Genomic DNA, 20925 nt, shown 5'->3' on the forward strand with positions numbered 1-20925 from the left:
GGGCCATTGTGATCTAACAGAGGAGCGAGAGCCTTATGAAACAGGCGGCCAAAGTGTCGGACAGACGGCTGTCTGAGCCCTGGCGTCAGCCCGGCCGAGGCTATGAGGGCAACAGAAAACCCTCCGGTCATAGGGTCCCCTGACATTATCCCACCCCACCTTCCACTTATTCCAGTGAATAGAATCCAGTGAAACCAGTGAAATTACCGATGGTCCATACCTGCTCACGCATTTACCGTCTCTACTCGCCACTAAACTATCGTACATATCCGTTCATATCCCATGCACCACACTCGTCATGCCTTATCCCCTTCCCACCGACCTCGGGACACTCCGATACGTTCTCACACTTCGGCAAGTTAGTTTGAGCTGACAGTCACCCACCCAGGCAGCCGGTGCAGTGATGATACATTGATTGTATGTGTTGTTCTATATTTCGGCCTCATTTTATTATATGAAAATACATCTTACTACCATGTTATTGGTCAATTTCATCGCCATATTTAAGGTGCAATGATGAGGTTAACTTCACCTGCTGATCGTTTGACTGGCGGGTCGGGTTGTCTAATCGGGACGGTCTACCGATGGTCCATACCAATTAATGGTCCACTGGTAGAGTAACGGTCGACGATTCACTCAAACTAACGTCTCTGTCTTCGCTCTGTCCTACCATAGCTACGCCTGACTTATGACGGCATTGCTAGGCATGAGCGGTCGATCAATTCTTTGCCAATTGTCTATGCCCATCGCCAGACGACTACACTTTCGGTTACGACCGAAAGTGGATTTATAGTGGTAGTAGATATAAATAAGCGATATAAGTTCACACGAAAAACGTATAATGTAACTCAACATTTAGGTAGGTACCTAATACTTTGAACGCCTCGCTCGATTTCGAAAAAAAATGCGCCTATTTAGACGGTAGGTACGTAATGGGAGCTGAAGTATTTAAATACCTAGATTTCATATACATAAAAGACAAATAAGATAAAGATTTCCATCAGTAGGAGGAAAGCGAGTAGGTATCATCGCGCAGGCAGTTTGATTTCAGTTCTTCCCTTGCAACACTTATCGTATACATTCTAATATTAGTTTGAGATGGGCTTCGGATATCGTAAAAGCCACCGTTTGAAAAACAATAACTCATTTCAATGCATACTGCATCAGTGTGTACTTTATTTTCCGTTTCTTTGGTTGGTACTAGCTGAAGAAAGAACTCAAAAGGAACTAGGAAGGTAGGAAAAGAGTCCGAAAAGCGGCCAAGAGTCTGTGCGTCAAATATTTTACGACATTCTTTTATTGAACTCGGTAGAGCATTAGACGTTTCACTCTCATATGCACAAGACATCACGAACAATCCACATACCTACAACGACACACCACCAGCAGCGGCCTCTGGCCCTGACGTTTGCCGCAGCATGGGTCAACACTTCTATCAGACACTCATCGTTCCATCTTTACTATCGTCGCCGCCGGCGCCGCATCGGCCGTCGCCCCCGCCCCCGCCCCCACCCTCGACCCTGATGAGAACAGCGGCTCCGGCTTGATCAAATTCTCGATGGTGAAGAGCGAGGATTTGGTGGGCTGCGGGCTGAGCTGAGTTGCCCCCTGCTGCGGCTCCTCTCCGGCTCCCGCTCCCGCTCCCGCTCCGGTCTCGGCTCCCGGCGGAGCCGTGGTGGAGCTCTCCGGCTCCGCGTCCGCCGGCCGAGCCAGGCAGCGCATCCGTCTCTTCCGCCTGCGGAAGTTACCGTTCTCGAACATATCGGCAAACTTGGGGTCGAGGGTCCAGAACGAGCCCTTCCCGGGTCGACCCTTCTGGCGAGGTAACTTACGGAAGCAGTCGTTGAGGCTCAGGTTGTGCCGAATCGAGTTCTGCCAGCCCTGGGGACAAAAAAGAACAAAGGCTTGTGTCAGTAAGGTTGGAATATGGAAAGTTTGGTGAGTCAGCGAGTGCCATTCGTCACTTACAATAAAAGCTGACATTTGTTAGCTGAATTAATGGTAGGCATTTAAATGAATAAAAGTTTGTTGCTCTTATTTCCTAGCAAAATCGATGACGAATACCTAGGTGGTATGGCCAACAAACACCAATCCAAATAAAAGCGTAGGTAACTGAGCATTTTATGTGCAGAACGCGCGTCTTGCATATTACGTCGGTAATCATGTTCGTACGTTGTAGGCGCAACATGATGCTCGTTTGGTAAAAAAGTAGCTCCGCAAATAACATTTCAGCCATATCGGCTGACCGTGTGTTCGCCGTGGCCGATAGCTACTGTTTGCACTCCGGCTCACTACATGTAGATGTCAGTACTTCAGTAGTAATGGACGCCTGAATTTATGCTGTACCGCATAACATGAACCATCCGGACCGTAGTCATCGAGTAGGTACTATTTAGTCTCGCGGTCACCAGATGGTATTAGTAACAGACGCCTGAATTTATGCTGTGCCGCACAGCATGAAACGCATTCTCGGCCATTGAGCACTGTTTGCACTCCCGCTCACTAGGTGGCACTAGTAACGAACGCCTGAATCTATGCTGTGCCGCATAGCATGAAGCGCATTCTCAGTCGGCGGAAAGGACGTTGGAGCTCGCTAGGGCTCGTAATGATGTAAAATGTGAGGACTTTTGATGTCTGCAGGATGCAAGGGACAATTCCAAATTGTCTCGAATGTAAATGGACATCCGGTAGGTACTAATTGTAGGTATAAAATAAATGAGCAATTCGGAAGAAGCAGGCTACCATCTTTCAGCCTTTCTGATTGGATTGATTTATATGGTATTATTCTGGTACTTCACAGTCGCAACAGGGTCAATTTATTAGTCACGGTCACTGCACACTTATTAGGATTTACCTAAAGGCTGATGACCCTCGCGAGGAGTCATCTATATAGCTACATAAATGGTAAGGAGCTTGCTCATTATCCTGTTTATTAACGTTGTTGGTAAGAAAACTTGATAATAGATCGTTGTAGATTTTCATTCATTTCAAAGACGAAGTGATGCGCTACGATATCACAGTTAAGTGCAAAAATGCTCCAATGCCCGACTGCATGAATGCAAGAATGAATTGATGAATGAATGAATGAATGAATGAATGAATGAATGAATGAATGAATGAATGAATGAATGAATGAATGAATGAATGAATGAATGAATGAATGAATGAATGAATGAATCAATAAATTAAAAGGTTCGGACTAAACTTATGAAAAATGAATGAATTGATAAATAAATCATACAATCAATCGGTAGCTTTATGCTGCACAGGGCAGTCGACCGTTGTTGGTTGTACCCACCTGTTTATTCTGCTGGTAGTACGGAAAGTGCTCCATGATATACTTGTAGATCCCACTGAGCGTCATCTTCTGCTCCGGCGCCGACTTGATGGCCATGGCGATGAGGGCAATGTAGCTGTACGGCGGTTTCTGCGGCGGCGGCGGCGGCAGAGGACACCCGGCCAGGGGCAGGTAGTAGAAGGGCAGGTAGGGTGAGACGCAGCCGGCGCGCACACACACCGTACCCAGGCTGGACAGGTAGCTCTCGTAGCTCTCCATGTTGTGGGAACTCCTGGAGATGAGACGGGGAGAGGGAGGGTGAGTTGGGCGAGAGAGACCTTCACGATTTGCTTGACTGTAAGAAAAGTTTCTTAGATGCATTAGTCCATAATTAATTTCGTGCTTGAAAAGCTAATACAAACGTTTTTATAGGCTATATGTTTGCAATTAAATAAAAAATGCTGAATGGACCGTAGACGGTGTCCCACCTCTTTCGATGCAATAAATCACTGATTGCCGGCTTGAAGTTTCCCTCGCCACGTGCTAGTCCGGTACCGTCCTCTCGACTGCCCGGTTCGCCGGTCCTCGGAGAGTCTGGGAGTGTGCTGCTGATGCTTGAGCTCAGATGTGGTGCCGGTGTCGGAGACGACAGCCCTCGTCGAGAGACGGTTTCGGGACGCTGCTCTGTCCTGCTCGGTCCCCGTCAGACTGACGACGCCCCCGCCCATCAATCGCTCCTCCTCTCCGCGCACGAGCGCTGTTTGTTTGGACGCCTTCTGTTTGTGTTTTCTAGTTGGCCAGGTTTAGGTAACAATTTGTTCTGTAAAAACTCAATGTTTGCGCACGACGCAATGTTATTGAGGTCTGGTCAGGAGTTGTTTTTGAGCGCGCCGCGCGCAGCGGTGCCATTGTTTTGGCAGGGTATCAGAACAAGCACCTCGGGCACACAAACGAGCCTGTCCGCGCGCACACGGCGGCCGCCCAGGTGGCACCAATTAGCTGCGACCATCAGCGGCACACACTAATGGCAGCCGCCGACCGCGAATACCGGCCAATCAGCGGCCAGCAGCCGACGGCAGCCGACCAATCACAGGCCGAGCAGGGGGGCTCACCCAGTAGCTGTCAGCTCTCCGATGGCAGCCGCCCGTGTGTGTGCGAGAGCAGGATTGTCGGCATAGCTCTGGGGCTAGTAGGGCGACACTGATTCATGTATATTAAATGCATACACGCATTGGACTTTCATTAGGGTCAACAGCCGATCGAAACTTTTCGCAATTGGTACTTACGTGAACGTCTTTTCAAGTAATCTTATGAAGTTGGGCTCCCGTTTTCAAGGGTCAAAAAGAGAGCTTAATAACAATTCACACTGCTCTGATCTATCCAGATTTAAAAAATATGTTTATTGGTTTAAATCGAAGTTGGATGGACTCGTGTCCGTTTCGCGCCTTTCTCTATTTTTATTTCTGCCCTGAAACACGTAGATAACATGCTGCTCACATATCCGAAATGCTGCTCCGATCATCCAAAAGGTTGGTTTGACATTTTAACTTCATATCTTTATTTATCGTCCTAAAATAAACGATATCGAAGCAAACAATACCTGAAAAGAAACACTGGATGACCGTTGAAATGCAGTTAACGTTATCCGTATTGCCTGCCTTCTATTGAAGTGCTACTGGCTGTACCGGTGCAATTCTACGGTAGCCGAAGCCCAAAAGCCCGAAATATTTTGGACGAGCACACCATTTTCACATCCCATGGTGTGCTCCACATCCCAATTTCACATCCCATAGTACACACAGAAAAATATTAACACCGTTAGCGGTGTAATTGCACAGTACATACACACAGAAAAATATTAACACCGTTAGCGGTGTAATTGCACAGTACATATCTGAGCACTTGAGGAAAGTTAATTTAGTCCCTTCCCCGCTTAAATTACTCGCGCTTCCAAATGAACACCAGGAAGAAGGTAATAGAACACTGTTAGGAGGGTTGGGTGTTTTGCTACATGCACACAGAAAAATATTGACACCGTTAGCGGTGTAATTGCACAGTACATATCTGAGCACTTGAGGAAAGTTAATTTAGTCCCTTCCCCGCTTAAATTACTCGCGCTTCCAAATGAACACCAGGAAGAAGGTAATAGAACACTGTTAGGAGGGTTGGGTGTTTTACTACATGTAGCAAAACACCCAACCCTCCTAACAGTGTTCTATTACCTTCTTCCTGGTGTTCATTTGGAAGCGCGAGTAATTTAAGCGGGGAAGGGACTAAATTAACTTTCCTCAAGTGCTCAGATATGTACTGTGCAATTACACCGCTAACGGTGTCAATATTTTTCTGTGTGTGTAGCAAAACACCCAACCCTCCTAACAGTGTTCTATTACCGTCTTCCTGGTGTTCATTTGGAAGCGCGAGTAATTTAAGCGGGGAAGGGACTAAATTAACTTTCCTCAAGTGCTCAGATATGTACTGTGCAATTACATCGCTAACGGTGTCAATATTTTTCTGTGTGTGTAGTAAAACACCCAACCCTCCTAACAGTGTTCTATTACCTTCTTCCTGGTGTTCATTTGGAAGCGCGAGTAATTTAAGCGGGGAAGGGACTAAATTAACTTTCCTCAAGTGTTCAGATATGCACTGTGCAATTACACCGCTAACGGTGTCAATATTTTTCTGTGTGTATCTGAGCACTTGAGGAAAGTTAATTTAGTCCCTTCCCCGCTTAAATTACTCGCGCTTCTAAATGAACACCAGGAAGAAGGTAATAGAACACTGTTAGGCGAGTAATTTAAGCGGGGAAGGGACTAAATTAACTTTCCTCAAGTGCTCAGATATGTACTGTGCAATTACACCGCTAACGGTGTTAATATTTTTCTGTGTGTAGGTACCTATATATGTATAGGTACCTACTACGAGGAAAGACATCTCTTCAAAACGTCCTTAGCCGAATCTGAAAGGCTTGGTATTGTTCTTCCAAACGCCAGCACTATGCGATATCACTCGAGTCGGAATGGTGGCGTGGTATATAGGGCCTTGGGTGGCGTCAACGGTTCACAGTACTTTGTAGAAGACTGGCAGGTGGCGTCTCTGGAACACATGCCCTGCTACCATGAAATACGCTTTGCATATCACTTCACCCGGGAGCCCGCACTTATGTTACAAGAGTCCTTTGCACCAATGCATTTTTGCAAGCAACGAAAGAAATTTATCGGATATGATTGAATCGCAAACGGATGTGCCTTTCGGCTTACCTCCAATGATAAAAGTAAGCAATGTGATTAAGATTCATATTTGACTGAATGATTTTGTTAAAATATATTGCCGGACATACGTGATCACGCATGGATTATTGAACTGTGTGCAAGACGGCAAAGACCGATAAACATAGTCTTTGACGCTGGTATTTCATTTGAGCTAAAGTGGAGGCATGAGTGTAAAAGAAGTAGAACAGATAAAATGGTAGATACCGGTATAGCTTTGGCTCAGCTCAGCGTACGAGTATTTACTTTTGGGTTGTTTAAGCGAATCGCTGCTCTCCCCAAACTCTACCCAAACCACTGCAGCGGCTCCCTGAACACCGAGCCAACACAGGACCCGTCAACAGGTGTACCCTCACCATCCTGTCACCCCCCTCCCCTCCCGCTTCCGGCAGGGTTAAATACCCATCAGAGCGGGTCGGGGCCCGGGTCTCAGACCCCGCTAATTCTCCCTGCGGCTCAGCAAACAGTGGTTTCCGCCGGGGCCGGACAGTAGCGGCAGTTGTCATTAGCCTGCACCAACAGAGCGCTGTGACACACATAAACAGTGGTGGGTGACAGACGTCAGGCGTCAGGAGACATGGGCGGCAGACAGACATACAAACACGGGTGCGGCGTATCGGAACCTCTCTCTGAGTCTCTCAGCTCTCGGGCTTGGATTCAGGCAGGCAGGCAGAGCATGCATTGCAGCTGTCTCGCGGCTGAGGAACCTAGCTTGACCTGCCTGCTTGGCCATCGATCATTTGCATTGTCGATTTATTCTGTCATCAAAACAAGCGTGGTGAAACGATGCTAACTGAACATTGCTAATTGTAAAAGAAGATTTTGAGATGCTGCTTATTTGATGCAATATACAAGCGATCTCTAACGCTTTTTCTTTGTTGAATCATCAATGAAAATTGAATCATCAATAAATTTTGAAGGCTTATCAACGCTATCCGTGGATGTCTTTCCGTTTATTTGCATAGTCGTCTATCCATTTATTTCCTATACCGCAACCGTCTTCCAGGATACATTCTTCCCGGCGTACCCGTCTACCAGTGCCTCTATCTGTCTATGCGTTTATCCGTCTATCCAGTATCCATCTACCCCTCTAGCAGTAGGTGTATCTGTCTGCCTTCCGTTCCCCGTCTACCCGTCTCCCCGTCTCTTCATCGCCGGCCTTATTTCGCTCTGTCTCCCCGTCTCCCGTATTCCAGTTATCCATCTAATATCTATCCATCTATCCGTCTATCCGTCTAAACGATTATCCGCCTATCTAATAGGTATCCATTTACTCCAGAGCGATCCGGTAATCTGTCCGTCCGTTTCCCGTCTGCCTGTTCGCTCCGTCTCCCGTCTGCCCGTCTTCCCGTCTTCCCGTCTCTCCGTCGCCAGCCCCATCTCGCGGTCAGATGAAGGTGCCGGGGACGTTTATTATCCCAGCCGACGAGAGAATGGCGCGCATGTTTCAAAAAGCGGCGCCCGGCGCGCGCCGTGACGTCATCGTTAACGAGCGGGCGCCGCGAACGCAATGCGACACACCGGCGGCATTGACGGCGCGCCGGCAAAGTTTGGACTCCTAACGAGACGGCGGCGCGACCGTTTGTTTTCGCTTGCCGAGCGGTGGCCGGCGCGCTTTGGGCGTCGACAGTAACGACGCACGCGGCGAAACAAACCGGCCCGAGAACAGTGGACGCCAGCAGGCGCTGTTTGGGAGCCGCGTGCCGCCGACACCGCCCGCTGAGAGGCGCGCTTTTGTAGGCCGGCCGGGCGGCCCCGTGCGCTGCGCGCAGACGGAGACTTTGGTGGCGGCATTCCTACCTGAGGGCGAGGCTCTGTGTGGAGGGGAGGGGGTCGACCTAGATGTCAGCTTTACGCTAGATTTAGCAGAATTAGTGGGGTAAATGCTTTCAGGTCTGAAGGAAGTAATGAACTTTAAAAACACTATACTGTTTATGAGAATTGCGCATGGAATGGGGAGCTGTCATCTGCATAGTTCCGGGATTTGAATTATCTTATGCCTAAACATCAGGGTAAAACGGTTGTTTGTGTCATTTTAAAATGTTTGAACTGTTCGGAATTATCGATAACTATGCAGTATGCACACTGCACAGTTGCACAGCATAAACGTTTATTACGTAGGACAACTCAGTACAGCGAGAACGGACGCACAAATGTGACAATTAAGAGCATTTGTGCTCGTTTGTTCAGCTTCAAAGACGGTCAAGGACAAGTTATCTCCATTCCAAGTACATTTTAGCTCTTACCATCTGCTTGGCGCTTTTGTTAAAAATTTGACACGCCCCTACGGGTAATTAGCATTCGAATGATATTTCCACGATGGCTATAACACACTTTGTAGTCAGGCTGTCAATCATAATAATTCCGTGAGTCATAATCAAACATGGGGATTTTAATACCCGAGTAGGGAATATCAAGCAACACCAAAGGGAACGCGAATGCCACTTCACCGAAAAAGGGCAGACTCTCGCTTTCTTCCTCTGTCGTTTCTTCCCCCGCTTCTTCTCCGAGGGCCTGATACTGGAAGAAGCCGTCTTTTGTTTGGTGTCCGGGGTGACTGTAGAATCCTGTCTCGCTCTCGAACGAAGAGGCTTGTCGCCGGCTGCGGTGACCTCTGGGCTGTGTCCGACCTCCGGCTGTGGGTCAGGGTCATCATAGGTCATCATACTGGTCGGGGACAGTGGGCTGCTGGAAGCTAAGTTGACGTGCTCTGCAAATTCATCAAACGTTAATATTGGTCATTTCGGTCAAATTGCTCACATGCATTAAAGTACCTAAAACACTTGTTTGGCTGGAATGCTTTTTTGTGTACGCTGCTCTTTATATTTATCTAAGTTTCTTTTTTTTTTTAGAAAACTGGGTGCCTATTTATTCACCTTATGTCAATGAGATAATGGCTGCACTTTTTAGCGACATAAAATGTTGCTTATTCCAATAAAGCAATTAATGTGTAACGTTTTGCACTTTTATTCTAAATTCGGAAGTTCTCTAATTTTTCTGCGGCACCTCGATAGGCGAGTGGCAAACAGTCCGTAAGGTGTTTATAGCGACAATGGGCCAATTGTTCTCCGCTAAACATACAGAGCTCTTTTGCAGTCGTAAAATTCCCGTTTCGGGACAGCGTGCAGTTGAAGTCGGTGTTCCGTCGGCCGTTAACAAAACAATAGAGCGCGTCCAAACAATTATGGTGTTGAATACACGTCGTTAAATATGGAACGCCTGCCTCCGATCTTGTGAGTGTTTGGTTTATAAATACGGCAGCAAATGTTACGACTTACGAGGATGAATGGGGCTCAGTGCACACCGCAGGTGCACACAATGCACACCGACCAAACAAAAATTCACCGGGTGACTTTTCATGCTTCACAATTTTATCCATTCGTAGCAGCTTCCTTATAAAAGCTTTATTTCATACTAATTAATAATCCAATCAATAGACAGGTACCTATCTTCAGCGTTCGTGACTAACCATGATGAAAGCAGCACCCATCCATTCCCTATATCTGCCACCTCGCTTCACCTAACCTCGTCCTCGTCCGCAGCAAACTCACGTCCCCCGTTGAACGCCACGGCGGAGAACAGCTCCACGAGCTGCTGCCACGGGTCCTCGCCTCCCGCCGTACCGCCGTGCCTTTCGTCCGCCGTACCGCCGCCGTACAGATAGTCGTACAGGTGGGAGCCGTTGGCGAACCGCGTCGCGGCCGGCGGTGTCGATGGGGAAGCTGCCGGCCAGACGGCCACCGCCTGGGTAAGAGAGGAGGTAGGTCAGCACAGTGAAGGAAGTTATATGTGGCGCCATAGATAGCATGTTGCGCAAAATAATAAGATAAGCGAAGATGTATACCATTTGAGTGTTAACTATTCATTTTAATGACTAGTGATTACGAAGCTTAACCCTCGCATGTGTGCGGCGTTTTCCAGCTTCTAATGTGTAGGGGGGGGGGGTCGGTTGGACCCCCCCTTGCCGTTTGGCCCCTGATCGAGCTAGAGCTTCGCGGAAAAAACGAGCGTGTTGCCCGTGACGAGAGGAAGCCGATGATACCCAATTTTAAGGTCCTAGGTCATTGGTTGACCTTCCAGGTCAGGTCAATGACCCAAGGTCGGGAAAATCGGGACCTGTTAGAAAGTCGTAAAGTGTGGCTGCTAAGGGGTTTTTCGGGGTGCTGATCACGAATATCGTGTTAGTTTTGATCACAGATGATGTCTTTAAGCATTTAGACCAGGTCGCGTCAGGTCAGGTCAGGTCAACCAGTAGGCGTCGTGACGGGTATTAGTATTACGTGTCAACCGCCTCTGACAGCTTCGTAACATGTTACGAAGTCACCAAAACTACTTCGTAAATGTTCAAATGGTTGCTAAATTCGAATTCAGCTCCAAAAACTAGCCTAGAAACATGTAAAACTCGAAAAAGTGAACCGAGGTCACCAAAGGTCAATGACCTGACCTGACCTTCAGGTGACCTTGACACCCACCCTAATGCATGGGAGCAACATCAAATCACATGTTTGAACGTTTGAAACCACGAAAAGCTTGCAAACGCGCGGCTAATGCGAGCCGACATACGCGGAATCGCGATTCCGGCCAAACATGGTCTCGGAAAAGAGGTCACAGGTCAAAGGTCATTGGGGTCAGGGTCATGAAATTTTCAGGGTAGGTGTAAAATTGATCAATGCGAGGGTACTGAAAGTTTCGTCGCGATCGGCCGCTTTTTACGCGAGTTATTCGCGAAAAACCATGGGGGGGGGGGTCCATCCGACCCCCCCCCCCCTACACATGCGAGGGTTAACATGTTCGCAGGTTTTTATTTAATTTAGAAGATGCGCACACCGGTGAAGTAAACTTTCGCATGCTTAAATTATATTTTTTGTGATGTTTCGAACCACCGAAGTGTTGAAAGACATATTGCATCGCTATCTACCACTATCGTAATAACGACGATCTAATACCTAAGTTTACTTTCACTAGTATAATAACAATAAAAGCATAATTTGTACGATTAAAATTGTTTACAATGAAACAAAAAACTTCGGTTGGGTGACTCACCATCAGAATGCAGACCAAGGAGCACTTCAGTGTCACGTCCATCGCTGTTCACCGTCCAGCCCTGTCTGGTCCGTACCCGGAGTGGCCTGAAACTCCTCCAGCCGTCTGTTTTCGGCTCCTCTTTCGGACGGATTAACCCCGTTTCCGGGTGGTCGGTTACGGAACAGGGGGTCGATCTGCAGACAGGGTGGGCGAGGGAGGTTCATAAGGGGGACAGATGACCGGGTGAGATAGCATAGGAGCTCGTTACTTGTGCGTCTTTGAACGGACGACTCATGCGTGCCTTCCTGTTGTGCCAGTGCCATCTGCATCCGAAGTGTTGGCAAGTAGTGTTTCAAGAGCTTTTCCGTTTTACTTTTTTCGTCTGGTTCTACTATTAACTACTGAACTTACCAATAGCTTCGATTTAATTATTCGTTAGTTGACTATAGCATCCACATTATGACCGTGTGACCTGTGATGTGACCTGGATGTGGCTGAGGATGAGTGACCTCTCCCACCCGGGCCATTGAAACACTCCCGTCTCGACAGGGGAGGCTCATCCAGTAACCGCGCGCCAATATGGTGGTCGACCCAGTCCAATGCATCAAATGGCAGTCTCTTCCTTATCAATAATACCCTCGCTCCACGATCTCATCAATCCTAAGCATGCCATTAATTACGCTGTCATGAATTTTAACCATTTATGACATGCATCGTTCAGCATCAAAGCGCTTGCTGCAGGTCACATCCTGCCTGCCCGTTTAAACGGCGGTTGTTGGAATCGCCACTCGGACGTAAATATATTTGTATTTTTATCCCGCGGTCGCTCGTAAATTGGGTTGCTATATAACAACACCAGCATATCACCAACAAAGAGCACGAGGGTTATCGGATGATGAGAGGCAATACATTGGCCCAAGTCACCTCATGTGCCGTCGCCGTTTATTCTGTCCCAAGGGACATCCGATTACTGAGCTGCGCTGAGGGTCACCCAGGAGGGAGTTCCTCCAGTTCGATCCCGACATGACCGTCCATGGCATCCAACCCGGAGGCGCAGCATGAGGTGGAAGGAATGGGCAGGATAATTGTAAATACAGAGGCTGCTTACTTTGGAATTTACTGCCTGAGCATCAGAATGAGGTTCGATTCCGGTGCATACCAATCACGTCACACGTGCGATAGAGAACAAGTAGTGTGGCTAATAAGTCCTTGCATGGTGCTGCCACCTACAAAAGATATCTGAATCCGTCTGCTTCGTTGTGCTGCCATCTGTAAAGTTCATGTGTCCTAGCCAGTACTAGCTCTCTCAATGCTCGCTAGATGGCAGAATATGCATGATTGATCAATAACTTGCCTTGTTTCTGACCAGTCAATTAATTATTTCAGTTTAATATTGGTAAAACATGTGAAAATAAACGCTAAGGCTTGTGCTCTGAGAATTAAAATACAGCGTGAATCTGGCAGAGCCCCCTTTATTTCATAGCCTGAGAACGCCACTGTCAAAAATCAGCTGACCATACAGTCAGCTGTTGCTGCCAGCTTTGCGCTTTTGTTGACATCCGTGTCAGTCGTGTTTCTCTCTTGGGGCGTGGGAGGTCCACGCTCGCGTGTCGCGTTTGGGAACGGGGTGTAGGAAGGGAGGGTGTCTTAGTCAGACTAAGGGATTGTCACAGTCTTGATGCTGGTTTTAGTGGTGTCTAAAGCTTTGTAGCTGTTGAGAAAGACAGGTAAATGGAGTATTTGCGGTGCTAACTCAATCTCGATGTGCAGTTTGAAGGTCATGGGTCACTGCACTGGTCAGTGATTGATGGATGAGCTGAGAGTGTAGTCGGTTTTATTCACTAGCCATGTCTGACCCCATAATCCATTTTATGTGTGATAAGTGCTGCTCGAATATTCCAGCACTCTTGCTTTGTTCTCAGCAATGTCAATATTGGTTTTTGAGGATACCTTTGTCAATTTATATCAACAATGCCCAATAGTGTTTTTCAAGGCCTCTATGCATTGTTGTGTGTTCTGAAATAAGGTTTGACATATTGCTCTCTTATTGCAGGTGATGGGCCTGGTGTAGCTGAACTGAACATAGCTGCTGGTGTGCTCAGTCACCATGTCTGTCCTTCAGAAGAAACATCCTCTGAAGACCCTGAACGGCAATCGGCTGCTGGCGGCCTATGGAAGCCTGTCACTGCGCCCCAACAATGGTCAGTCAATGCTCTTATCCTCTAGCTGTCTATCCTCTTCTCTAGAGTATTCCCTCTAAGTCAATCTGACATTCAATGTTTACAGATCATCAATTCAACAATTTGTCAGGAGCTGCCCTGTAGCTCATCCTTCTTAGGTCTTTACTCTCTTTGTGCAAGGGCCTTCTGTTGAGCTTTGTTGGCCTGCAGATTTCGTGTACCATCTAGGTTCCACTGCGCCACCTGTCCAGACCGTCCAGTCGCCGATGGACCCACGGACCTGACAGGTTTCGTCACGTAACCAAGACACCGTGAATGGTCACCGTGCCCGCTAATGGCTCATTATGTGGCCATTGTTCTCCATTTCTGTGACGTTTTTCTCGGACAGCTGACGGATTGAACTGATTGTGGTCAGAGTAGGTGGACCATGCTCTGTGGAGCGAGTCAAAACGGCCACCGCGCTCTGTGGTTTCTGCTCGGATTAGTTCCGAATTAGGCCAACCGAACGCAACAATATACCATCATTGTTTTAGGGCCCTGCCACCGCTCTCGTGGTCCCTCTGTAAAACTTTGTCTGCAGGCTGCGACAAAGCATGACTGTTGGCTGTTGGCTGAGGGCTTTGCTTTCAGCGGAGCCCAGCTGCCGAAATCGGACCGTTTGACCGCAAAACCACATTGAGCGTCCGCAGCCCGCAGGGGGCGGAGCGGTAGCTGCCTTTGGTCCGCCTCCGTATGGGGAGCGGCACGCAAAGTCCGATACACTTTTCAGGTGATCCACATAGCTAACAGAGCCCCGCTGATTGGGGCACCTATTTCGAGGCTAGATGTGTATCAATTTCCGCTAATATTCGCCGAATAATCCTTCCGTCGACGCGCATCTAAGCCCACGGGCTGGCCATCGACATTCGGCAGCTGCATGTTTAGGACGGATAGCAGAACCGGACGTTTGATGCTGAATTATTATTCACATCCGTACCGCTCCTCGCCGTGACGTGATATCGTGACGTGACGGTCGTTTTGTGATAGTCGTTCTGTGACGGTCGTTTTGTGACTGTCGCGATGACTTTTGCAAACTGAAACAGCTGGAACTGACGGCGCGACACAGGACCACGTGGTGCTGACTGCTGACGTGGCGCCGGCAGGGGCCTGTTCCCCGCAGGTGGCGGATCGGAAGGGGACGGAGGGGTGGGCGGGTGTCACATGATGACATCCAGACTCCAGAGCCTCCGTGTCATGTGTCAGATGGTGGCACCCGTTAGGGAAAGGGTGCCGCTGTACTGGTGTGACATCAAGGGTCAGAGGATGAACCCTGTAACCCCTCCCCCGGAATGTCGCAGACCCGAGTAACCCAATCGTTCTGTGTCAGTTGACACCACGTCTCGGAGCGATGTCCGGTACAGAGTACAGACGCTCTCTCCGGCGTCGTCAGTTGAGCGTCAAGTCAGCCTTTTCGTGAGTTCACCGGTCGATCGATTCTCTGGTCACGAACACGGACCACGTGATCAAACCCTTGTGTCGGCTTCACGTTCAGTCCGCCGTTTGCCGTTCCCAGGAATTGTCGTGATTCACATCTGGGCCGGTCTGGCCGGGTCAGGCCGGTCGCCGTGGCGGGCTGGACCGTCCCACCGGGCGCCGCTCGCAGCACGGAGTGGGGCGGTGGATGGCCGACTTTGGGCGCCGCGCGTCCGAGCGACGTGTCTTCCCGGTGAATCACTGTCCGTGTTTTTGTGCCGGGACGTGGCGGCAGGATTGGTCAGCGGGGACAACTGAGACAAAAAAGTTCCGACAGAGGAGAGTTCTTCTTGCTATTTTAGTTGTTTGCGATTAAAGTAACACAATCTGGCTTTATAAGTCGATTTTAGATGAGTTCCGTTAATTGAGTTCTTGGAGATTTCCGGTTATTTTTTGTTGAATGCAGACTTTGCGACCGGTATAATCCGTCAATGTGATAAGCGTGGACGGGTTTCATCCCGTCTGAGCCAATCTTACCGTCAAGGTCACCAGATAAACACACTTCCCACACCCTGTTCGTGATGTCGGGACCGGCCGGGCAGCTCACACTCTGATCCAAAACAACGGCAGAGTGTGATCCGTATCAGCTATCCCACGAACTGGTGGGAAACACTGGATGCAGATGACATCAGAGACCTATCCTTCGGAGACAATCCGATCTTGCAGTTGTTTGAAAATGACGTCATGATATTATGGCGTCATGCTGCTAATGCACGTTTCGATCACTTTGTTTTCATTTCGTCACCATAAGGTCTGGAGACCAAACACACTGGCTTATCACACGCTCCGCTGTGGTGTTGTGTTGTGTCCCGTTGGGCGCTAGCTCTTATCGCTTGGCACAGGGCAGGAAGGACGGCCTTGTTGTGTTCAGGCGACCCTTGAACCTTACGCCACAGCTGTTGGCAGTGGTGGTGAACGACGTTAGACTGCGATAAATGCATACGTCAGGGCATATACAGCAGAGCTAGGCGGTGACCTTTTACCCATGTTTTGTTCTCAAACCGTACCAAATGCCAGTCACTGCGGTTTTTACCGCCTCCTTCGCTCTTCCCCGCCCCGACAGCTTCCCGTAGACAGCTGAGTGAACAAACTTGGCTTCCCTACCCCGGCCCCGTGGCCCCTCGACCCGTGTCCTCTCCGGACCTCTCGACCCGTGTCGTTCCATTCCCCGTGTGTCTGCCTAGCCGTGCCCATCCTTATCCGTCCTTATCTGGACGCAGGGTACCCCGGCACGGCCCAGCCTTGACGGCATGCTGGACTGTGCCCGCGGGCCGGGAGGTGCATCGCTGGCTCAGAGAGAAGCCAGCCGCCCAAGGCTGCTCCTATTGTATTTACCGGCCGGATGGGAGTGATGTGTGACTGTCCCGGCCCAGCTCTGCCAGGGGCGAACAACTGCCGCGCTGTGATTTGGTCCGTTGTGCTTTGGTCCGCTGTGATTGACCAAGGTCATAGTTTCCGTTGATATGTGGTCTGTATTTTGGCTTCTGTAACTCATTATCCGATTTGCGCAGAAGGAAACAAATCATTACCGTTCACAGATGGGAGAAATCCATCTTCTCATAGTTAGCAAGTCTTCCGGGTGATTTTGGTTACCCGGCCATTTGTGGTGAGCCAAGCTACGTAACTGACGCTTAACCTTCCACGGCGAAACGCCGCCAGCCAAGCGTACACTGCGCAGTGGCGACAGCTCGGATCGTGCCAATGCACTTCATGCTTCAGAACGTGTGACAGACTTAGTGTTCACTGAAGCAGCCTGTCTGCATGATTGCAGTATCGTCTGGAATAATGCCGGCGTAATGTTGCCTCACGATGTTGAAAACAGACCGAGCTCTCTCTCCTGAAAGTTGCGCGAAGTTTAGAGTTTGTTCCCGTTTTAGTCGTGCTTCATCGGAGGATTACATCAGAGTGCAATCATCCGCATTGTTGGCTCATTTCGATGGACGCAAGCATAGAAGCTATTTGAAATAGCTCACCTCAATGTAAGTGATAGCTGTTCATAAGTATTACCGAACTCCGGAGAATGATGACTAGAACTTAGAAGCCACGGAGGATGCCAGACATGTTCAACTGGAGATTCCTAGAACCCTGGGGATCTTTGAGGGATTTGTGTATGTTTCCATGCCTATGAGGTGTTCACCACGGCCTGAACTGGTCGAGTTACGCCGCTGACGATGGAAGGCCGTCATACCACGCCCCGGGGTGACCGCCCCCGCCGCTATGGCGGGCTCGTGGCGACGCCAGCATTGATCAGTCCCGCCGACAGGGAGGGGTGTCGTTACTGACACGTGTCACCCTCAGACCACTGTGTGACGTCACCAGAGAGAGGTTGTGACGTCAGCTGGGGGTGCGAGGAACGGACTGACCACTGACCGCGCCCCTGGCGCATCACTGACGGCACCGACCGCTCCCTGGCCCCTCCTTCAGCTGTTTCAAAACGATATCAAAAACAATCGTCTACCGGACTATCGGTCATTTTCCGCTATCTGCCGTCTCATGTATGACCCAGAGTGCTCTCGGATGGAACCTCTCGAGCTGGTGGGCCGGTTTAGGAGAGAGGACCGAGCACGACTATCTATAGTACCGTGGGCCCGTGGCTATTTCTCTGCCTCCTTGTATCACAATATGCCCCCCGTGGCCAGCGCTCGTCACTGTTTGGAAGTATCGACCCGACCACTCCCTTTCCTTCCGGCAATGCGGTGCACTGTTTGGACAAAGCCGACAAATGAATTCTCTGCACGGCTCCGTCGAGAATCAATGCCAGCGGCTATTTTCGCTGACTGGCCGCGATTTGGCGTGCTGTGTCGATAATCGATCATGGTTTTGACGCCAAGGTGGCCATGGGAGAAGTCATTTTGGGTTTTATGACGGCAGCTAAGGTTGGGATCTTATGATGCCTACCATCAGGCAGGGAAGCGCTGTCTTTGGATGACTGAACCGGAGCGTCACCAAATGGAGCCGTGGTGACTGCTGGGAACAAACACCAGCCGTGCGTGACACTCCTTTGTTTGATGTGGGTGGACTCGCATGCCAGTGTCGTGTCGATCTCAATTCTACGCGCCGCGTCCGACCGGCCGCCTTTTGGAACCCTCTGGGGATGTTTTATTCATCAAAAATCTACCTCTCTTCAGATTATAACCGTACCGGCGCATAATGAGATCCATTCCAATAATGAACGCCTTAATAACGCACTTGACCCGGTACCGCTTGGCCTAAGGTCCGGCGGCGCCTTATGTAAGGATCGCCAGGGTAATGCCTTATAAAACCCTCACGGAAGTGTATGATGATCAGAGTGAGTCTTTGTCTGATTTGACGACGCCAATTTTGCCTCATTTGGTGTTCACAGAGTAGTGCGTTATATAATAAATCTCAATTTTGCGACCGTCTCGTGTTACCGAAATAAGTTACTTTGTAGACTAAGCTTGATTCCTTTGGAGCAGGAATCGTTTTTCTTTAGGGTAGAACCTGAATCGCCGATATTAATTGGAGCATGAATCGATTCGGATCATTGGCTTATTCCAGCCTTTGTTGACTGATTCCGCGTCCGGATCCAGCTCGTTTGTGTAAACGATATCGAGTCAGCTCTAATTTCTTTTCCCGTGCAACCTAGCTTACTTCTGACAGGAGTTTACCTACGGCAACATGAGCTCCCAGAGAAATGTCTTTTTTTCTTTCATGCGCCTCTCGTCAATTAGGCTTATTGTGATTTCCAATTGGTATCATTATGTCATGGGAAAATATCCCATTTTGCGTACCCACAGTGTACAATGGTACAACTATAATGAGTGAACATCCGTGAGTGCCTTGGTGTCATGTTTGGGTCGTGGATTCTGTTTGTGCTGACGATTGACGTACGAAGTGTAGTGTCGTATAATGACGATACGACCCGTATCACGAGTGCACGGCCCGTATCACGGCGAGTGCACCCAGTGGCGCAGCCAGGATTTCATTTCGGGGGGGTCATCGCCTCCAAAGCGGGCCCCCTAGTGTGCGGGCCCCCCACCCATTTTTCAGAATCTCTCCATATTTAATACGCATTCTGCTGAGCGGGCCCCCTTTACCTACACGATAACCTGAGCGAGTTTGAATCGGAAGGTTTTGATAGAGCAATAGCTCGGTAATCACCCGGTGTTTAATTTCTGCGCAAATTGACCACGACAGAAATATACTGCTACTACATATGAAGTATGAATTGGTATCTTTCGAGGCCGAAATGTGCCCCTTCCGCAATATGCATAGCATAGTTATATGCAAATGGAACTGTGGCCTGCTTCCGTCGGACAAGTTATTAGTAGTCTCATGTGTCTGTCCTTTGTCATCTATTGGCTGTTGTAGTAGATTGTGCCATTATTCTTCTTCATTACGTGCATTCGCTTACAATAAGTTTTAACGCGCTGGCATGGGACATGTATTGCCTTTGGGCCGGGTTTGTTGTGGTGTGGTGATGTGGTGACGTAGATTCTGTCTGTTACCGAGGTCCCTGCACGGTATTACTTAACGCAGGGTACAGGCAAGACCTTTGCACCTAACGCGTTGAAATTTGCGCAACTTATAGAACAAGGATGGGCCACGTGCCTTTGAGAGGTCTCAGCTTGATCGGGTCGATAGCGAGTGCCTGAAAAGTGCAAATTCGCGTCATAGACTTAACATGTATAAATCGGCTTGCAAAATCGGGCGAAAATGGCTAATTTGCCCGACACGGGTTCGGTCCCCGTGCAGTATCTCGGTAACCGTGGGCCCGATCGGCACGGGGAACACAGTATCGTGTAGAGAATCGAACGGGCTATCTAATGGTGTGCGGTACAGGGATGGCACGCGCCACGTGCACCCGTGAGGGACTTATGCTGAGGGACTAATTGACGTTTCGGACAGATTTGGGACTTAATGCTATTTTCGGGTGACTGTTTGACGGAAAGGGTTCTAACAACGCCTGTTGGCAAAAGAAATGCACAGCCTCGCATGGAAAAATTGTGAAAAGCTAATTGATCAAAAACAAGGTGGAACAAATCGCTGGAGAAAGTGTTATTTGTCCATGATGTGCCACATACTTAATTACACGGATTTTGCTGCATAGCCTGATACATTTGACGATTGAAAATGGTATCTTTGTAAAAAGCATTCAATTTTCTCCTGGATCCACTCATCACTTTTGTATGACTAGCAACATGTCTTAAAATATAAATGTTTCAAATTTCTGCATAGCCATTTTAGCGAAATTCATGTACGGCTTTTATTTTTATTTTTTAATAATTTACGCAGCAATGCTATAAAACACACTTGACATGTTCTAAAGTAGAAAGCATGCTTATTACTTATCAGGCACGGGCACGTCGATGCAATGGAAATTTTTCCCAAATCAAAATGTTTACCCGTCAAAAAGCAATCGACCGAAATGGATAGTGGATCCATAACCCACGGGCACAAGACCAACCAAACGCCCACCGGTTGAAAATACCCCTCATTTGCGTTGCGGAGCAAGCGGGTCACCCTAGCGGGCCCCATCCACACGGGGGACCCGGGCCCCCGTCCACTCGGGGGCCCGGGCCCATCCACCCGGGGGCCCGGGCCCATCCACCCGGGGGCCCCGGGCCCATCCACCCTGGGGGCCCGGGTCCGTTCTCCCGGGCCCGGGCCCCATCCACCCGGGGGCACGGGCCCCGTTCTCCCA

General features: G+C 49.1%; 3 protein-coding genes across 3 annotated transcripts in view; 1 reads left to right on the top strand and 2 right to left on the bottom strand.

Annotated features, from left to right (window-relative positions):
• Positions 1-1143: 1143 nt before the first annotated feature.
• LOC122366097 (forkhead box protein L1-like) lies at positions 1144-4403 on the bottom strand. The gene is made up of 3 exons (XM_043337924.1): positions 3766-4403; positions 3299-3569; positions 1144-1881 (listed from the first exon to the last, which is right to left on the bottom strand). The coding sequence occupies exons 2-3, from the start codon at positions 3554-3556 to the stop codon at positions 1444-1446; spliced, it is 696 nt and encodes a 231-aa protein (XP_043193859.1). The 5' UTR covers positions 3557-3569; positions 3766-4403; the 3' UTR covers positions 1144-1443.
• Positions 4404-8636: 4233 nt separating this feature from the next.
• Positions 8637-11725, bottom strand: LOC122366094. Its single transcript, XM_043337921.1, has 3 exons — positions 11587-11725; positions 10095-10287; positions 8637-9179 (listed from the first exon to the last, which is right to left on the bottom strand). Exons 1-3 carry the CDS (start codon positions 11626-11628, stop codon positions 8893-8895), a joined length of 522 nt encoding a protein of 173 aa, XP_043193856.1. The 5' UTR covers positions 11629-11725; the 3' UTR covers positions 8637-8892.
• Positions 11726-13134: 1409 nt separating this feature from the next.
• Positions 13135-20925, top strand: part of LOC122366095 (protein FAM110A-like) — a 30975-nt gene continuing 23184 nt past the window's right edge. Inside the window, exons 1-2 of the mRNA XM_043337922.1 lie at positions 13135-13295; positions 13622-13769. Of these exons, the coding sequence (XP_043193857.1) occupies positions 13676-13769 (94 nt within the window). The 5' untranslated portion in view covers positions 13135-13295; positions 13622-13675. The remainder of the gene's footprint in view (positions 13296-13621; positions 13770-20925) is intronic.

The sequence above is a fragment of the Amphibalanus amphitrite genome, unplaced genomic scaffold (genome assembly GCF_019059575.1).
Source record: "Amphibalanus amphitrite isolate SeventyFive unplaced genomic scaffold, NRLGWU_Aamphi_draft 000784F_arrow, whole genome shotgun sequence".
In the NCBI taxonomy this organism is placed as follows: Eukaryota; Metazoa; Arthropoda; class Thecostraca; order Balanomorpha; family Balanidae; genus Amphibalanus; species Amphibalanus amphitrite.

Bases quoted from the DNA above. Each gene is read 5' to 3' on its own strand.
- LOC122366097 (XM_043337924.1), bottom strand. From the start codon at position 3,556: ATGGAGAGCTACGAGAGCTACCTGTCCAGCCTGGGTACGGTGTGTGTG. The intron at 1,882-3,298 runs GTGGGTACAACC...TTTTGTCCCCAG, and splicing joins ACTACCAGCAGAATAAACAG to GGCTGGCAGAACTCGATTCG.
- LOC122366094 (XM_043337921.1), bottom strand. From the start codon at position 11,628: ATGGACGTGACACTGAAGTGCTCCTTGGTCTGCATTCTGATG. The intron at 10,288-11,586 runs GTGAGTCACCCA...TCTCTTACCCAG, and splicing joins CCTTGGTCTGCATTCTGATG to GCGGTGGCCGTCTGGCCGGC. The intron at 9,180-10,094 runs GTGAGTTTGCTG...CCTGACCCACAG, and splicing joins CGTGGCGTTCAACGGGGGAC to CCGGAGGTCGGACACAGCCC.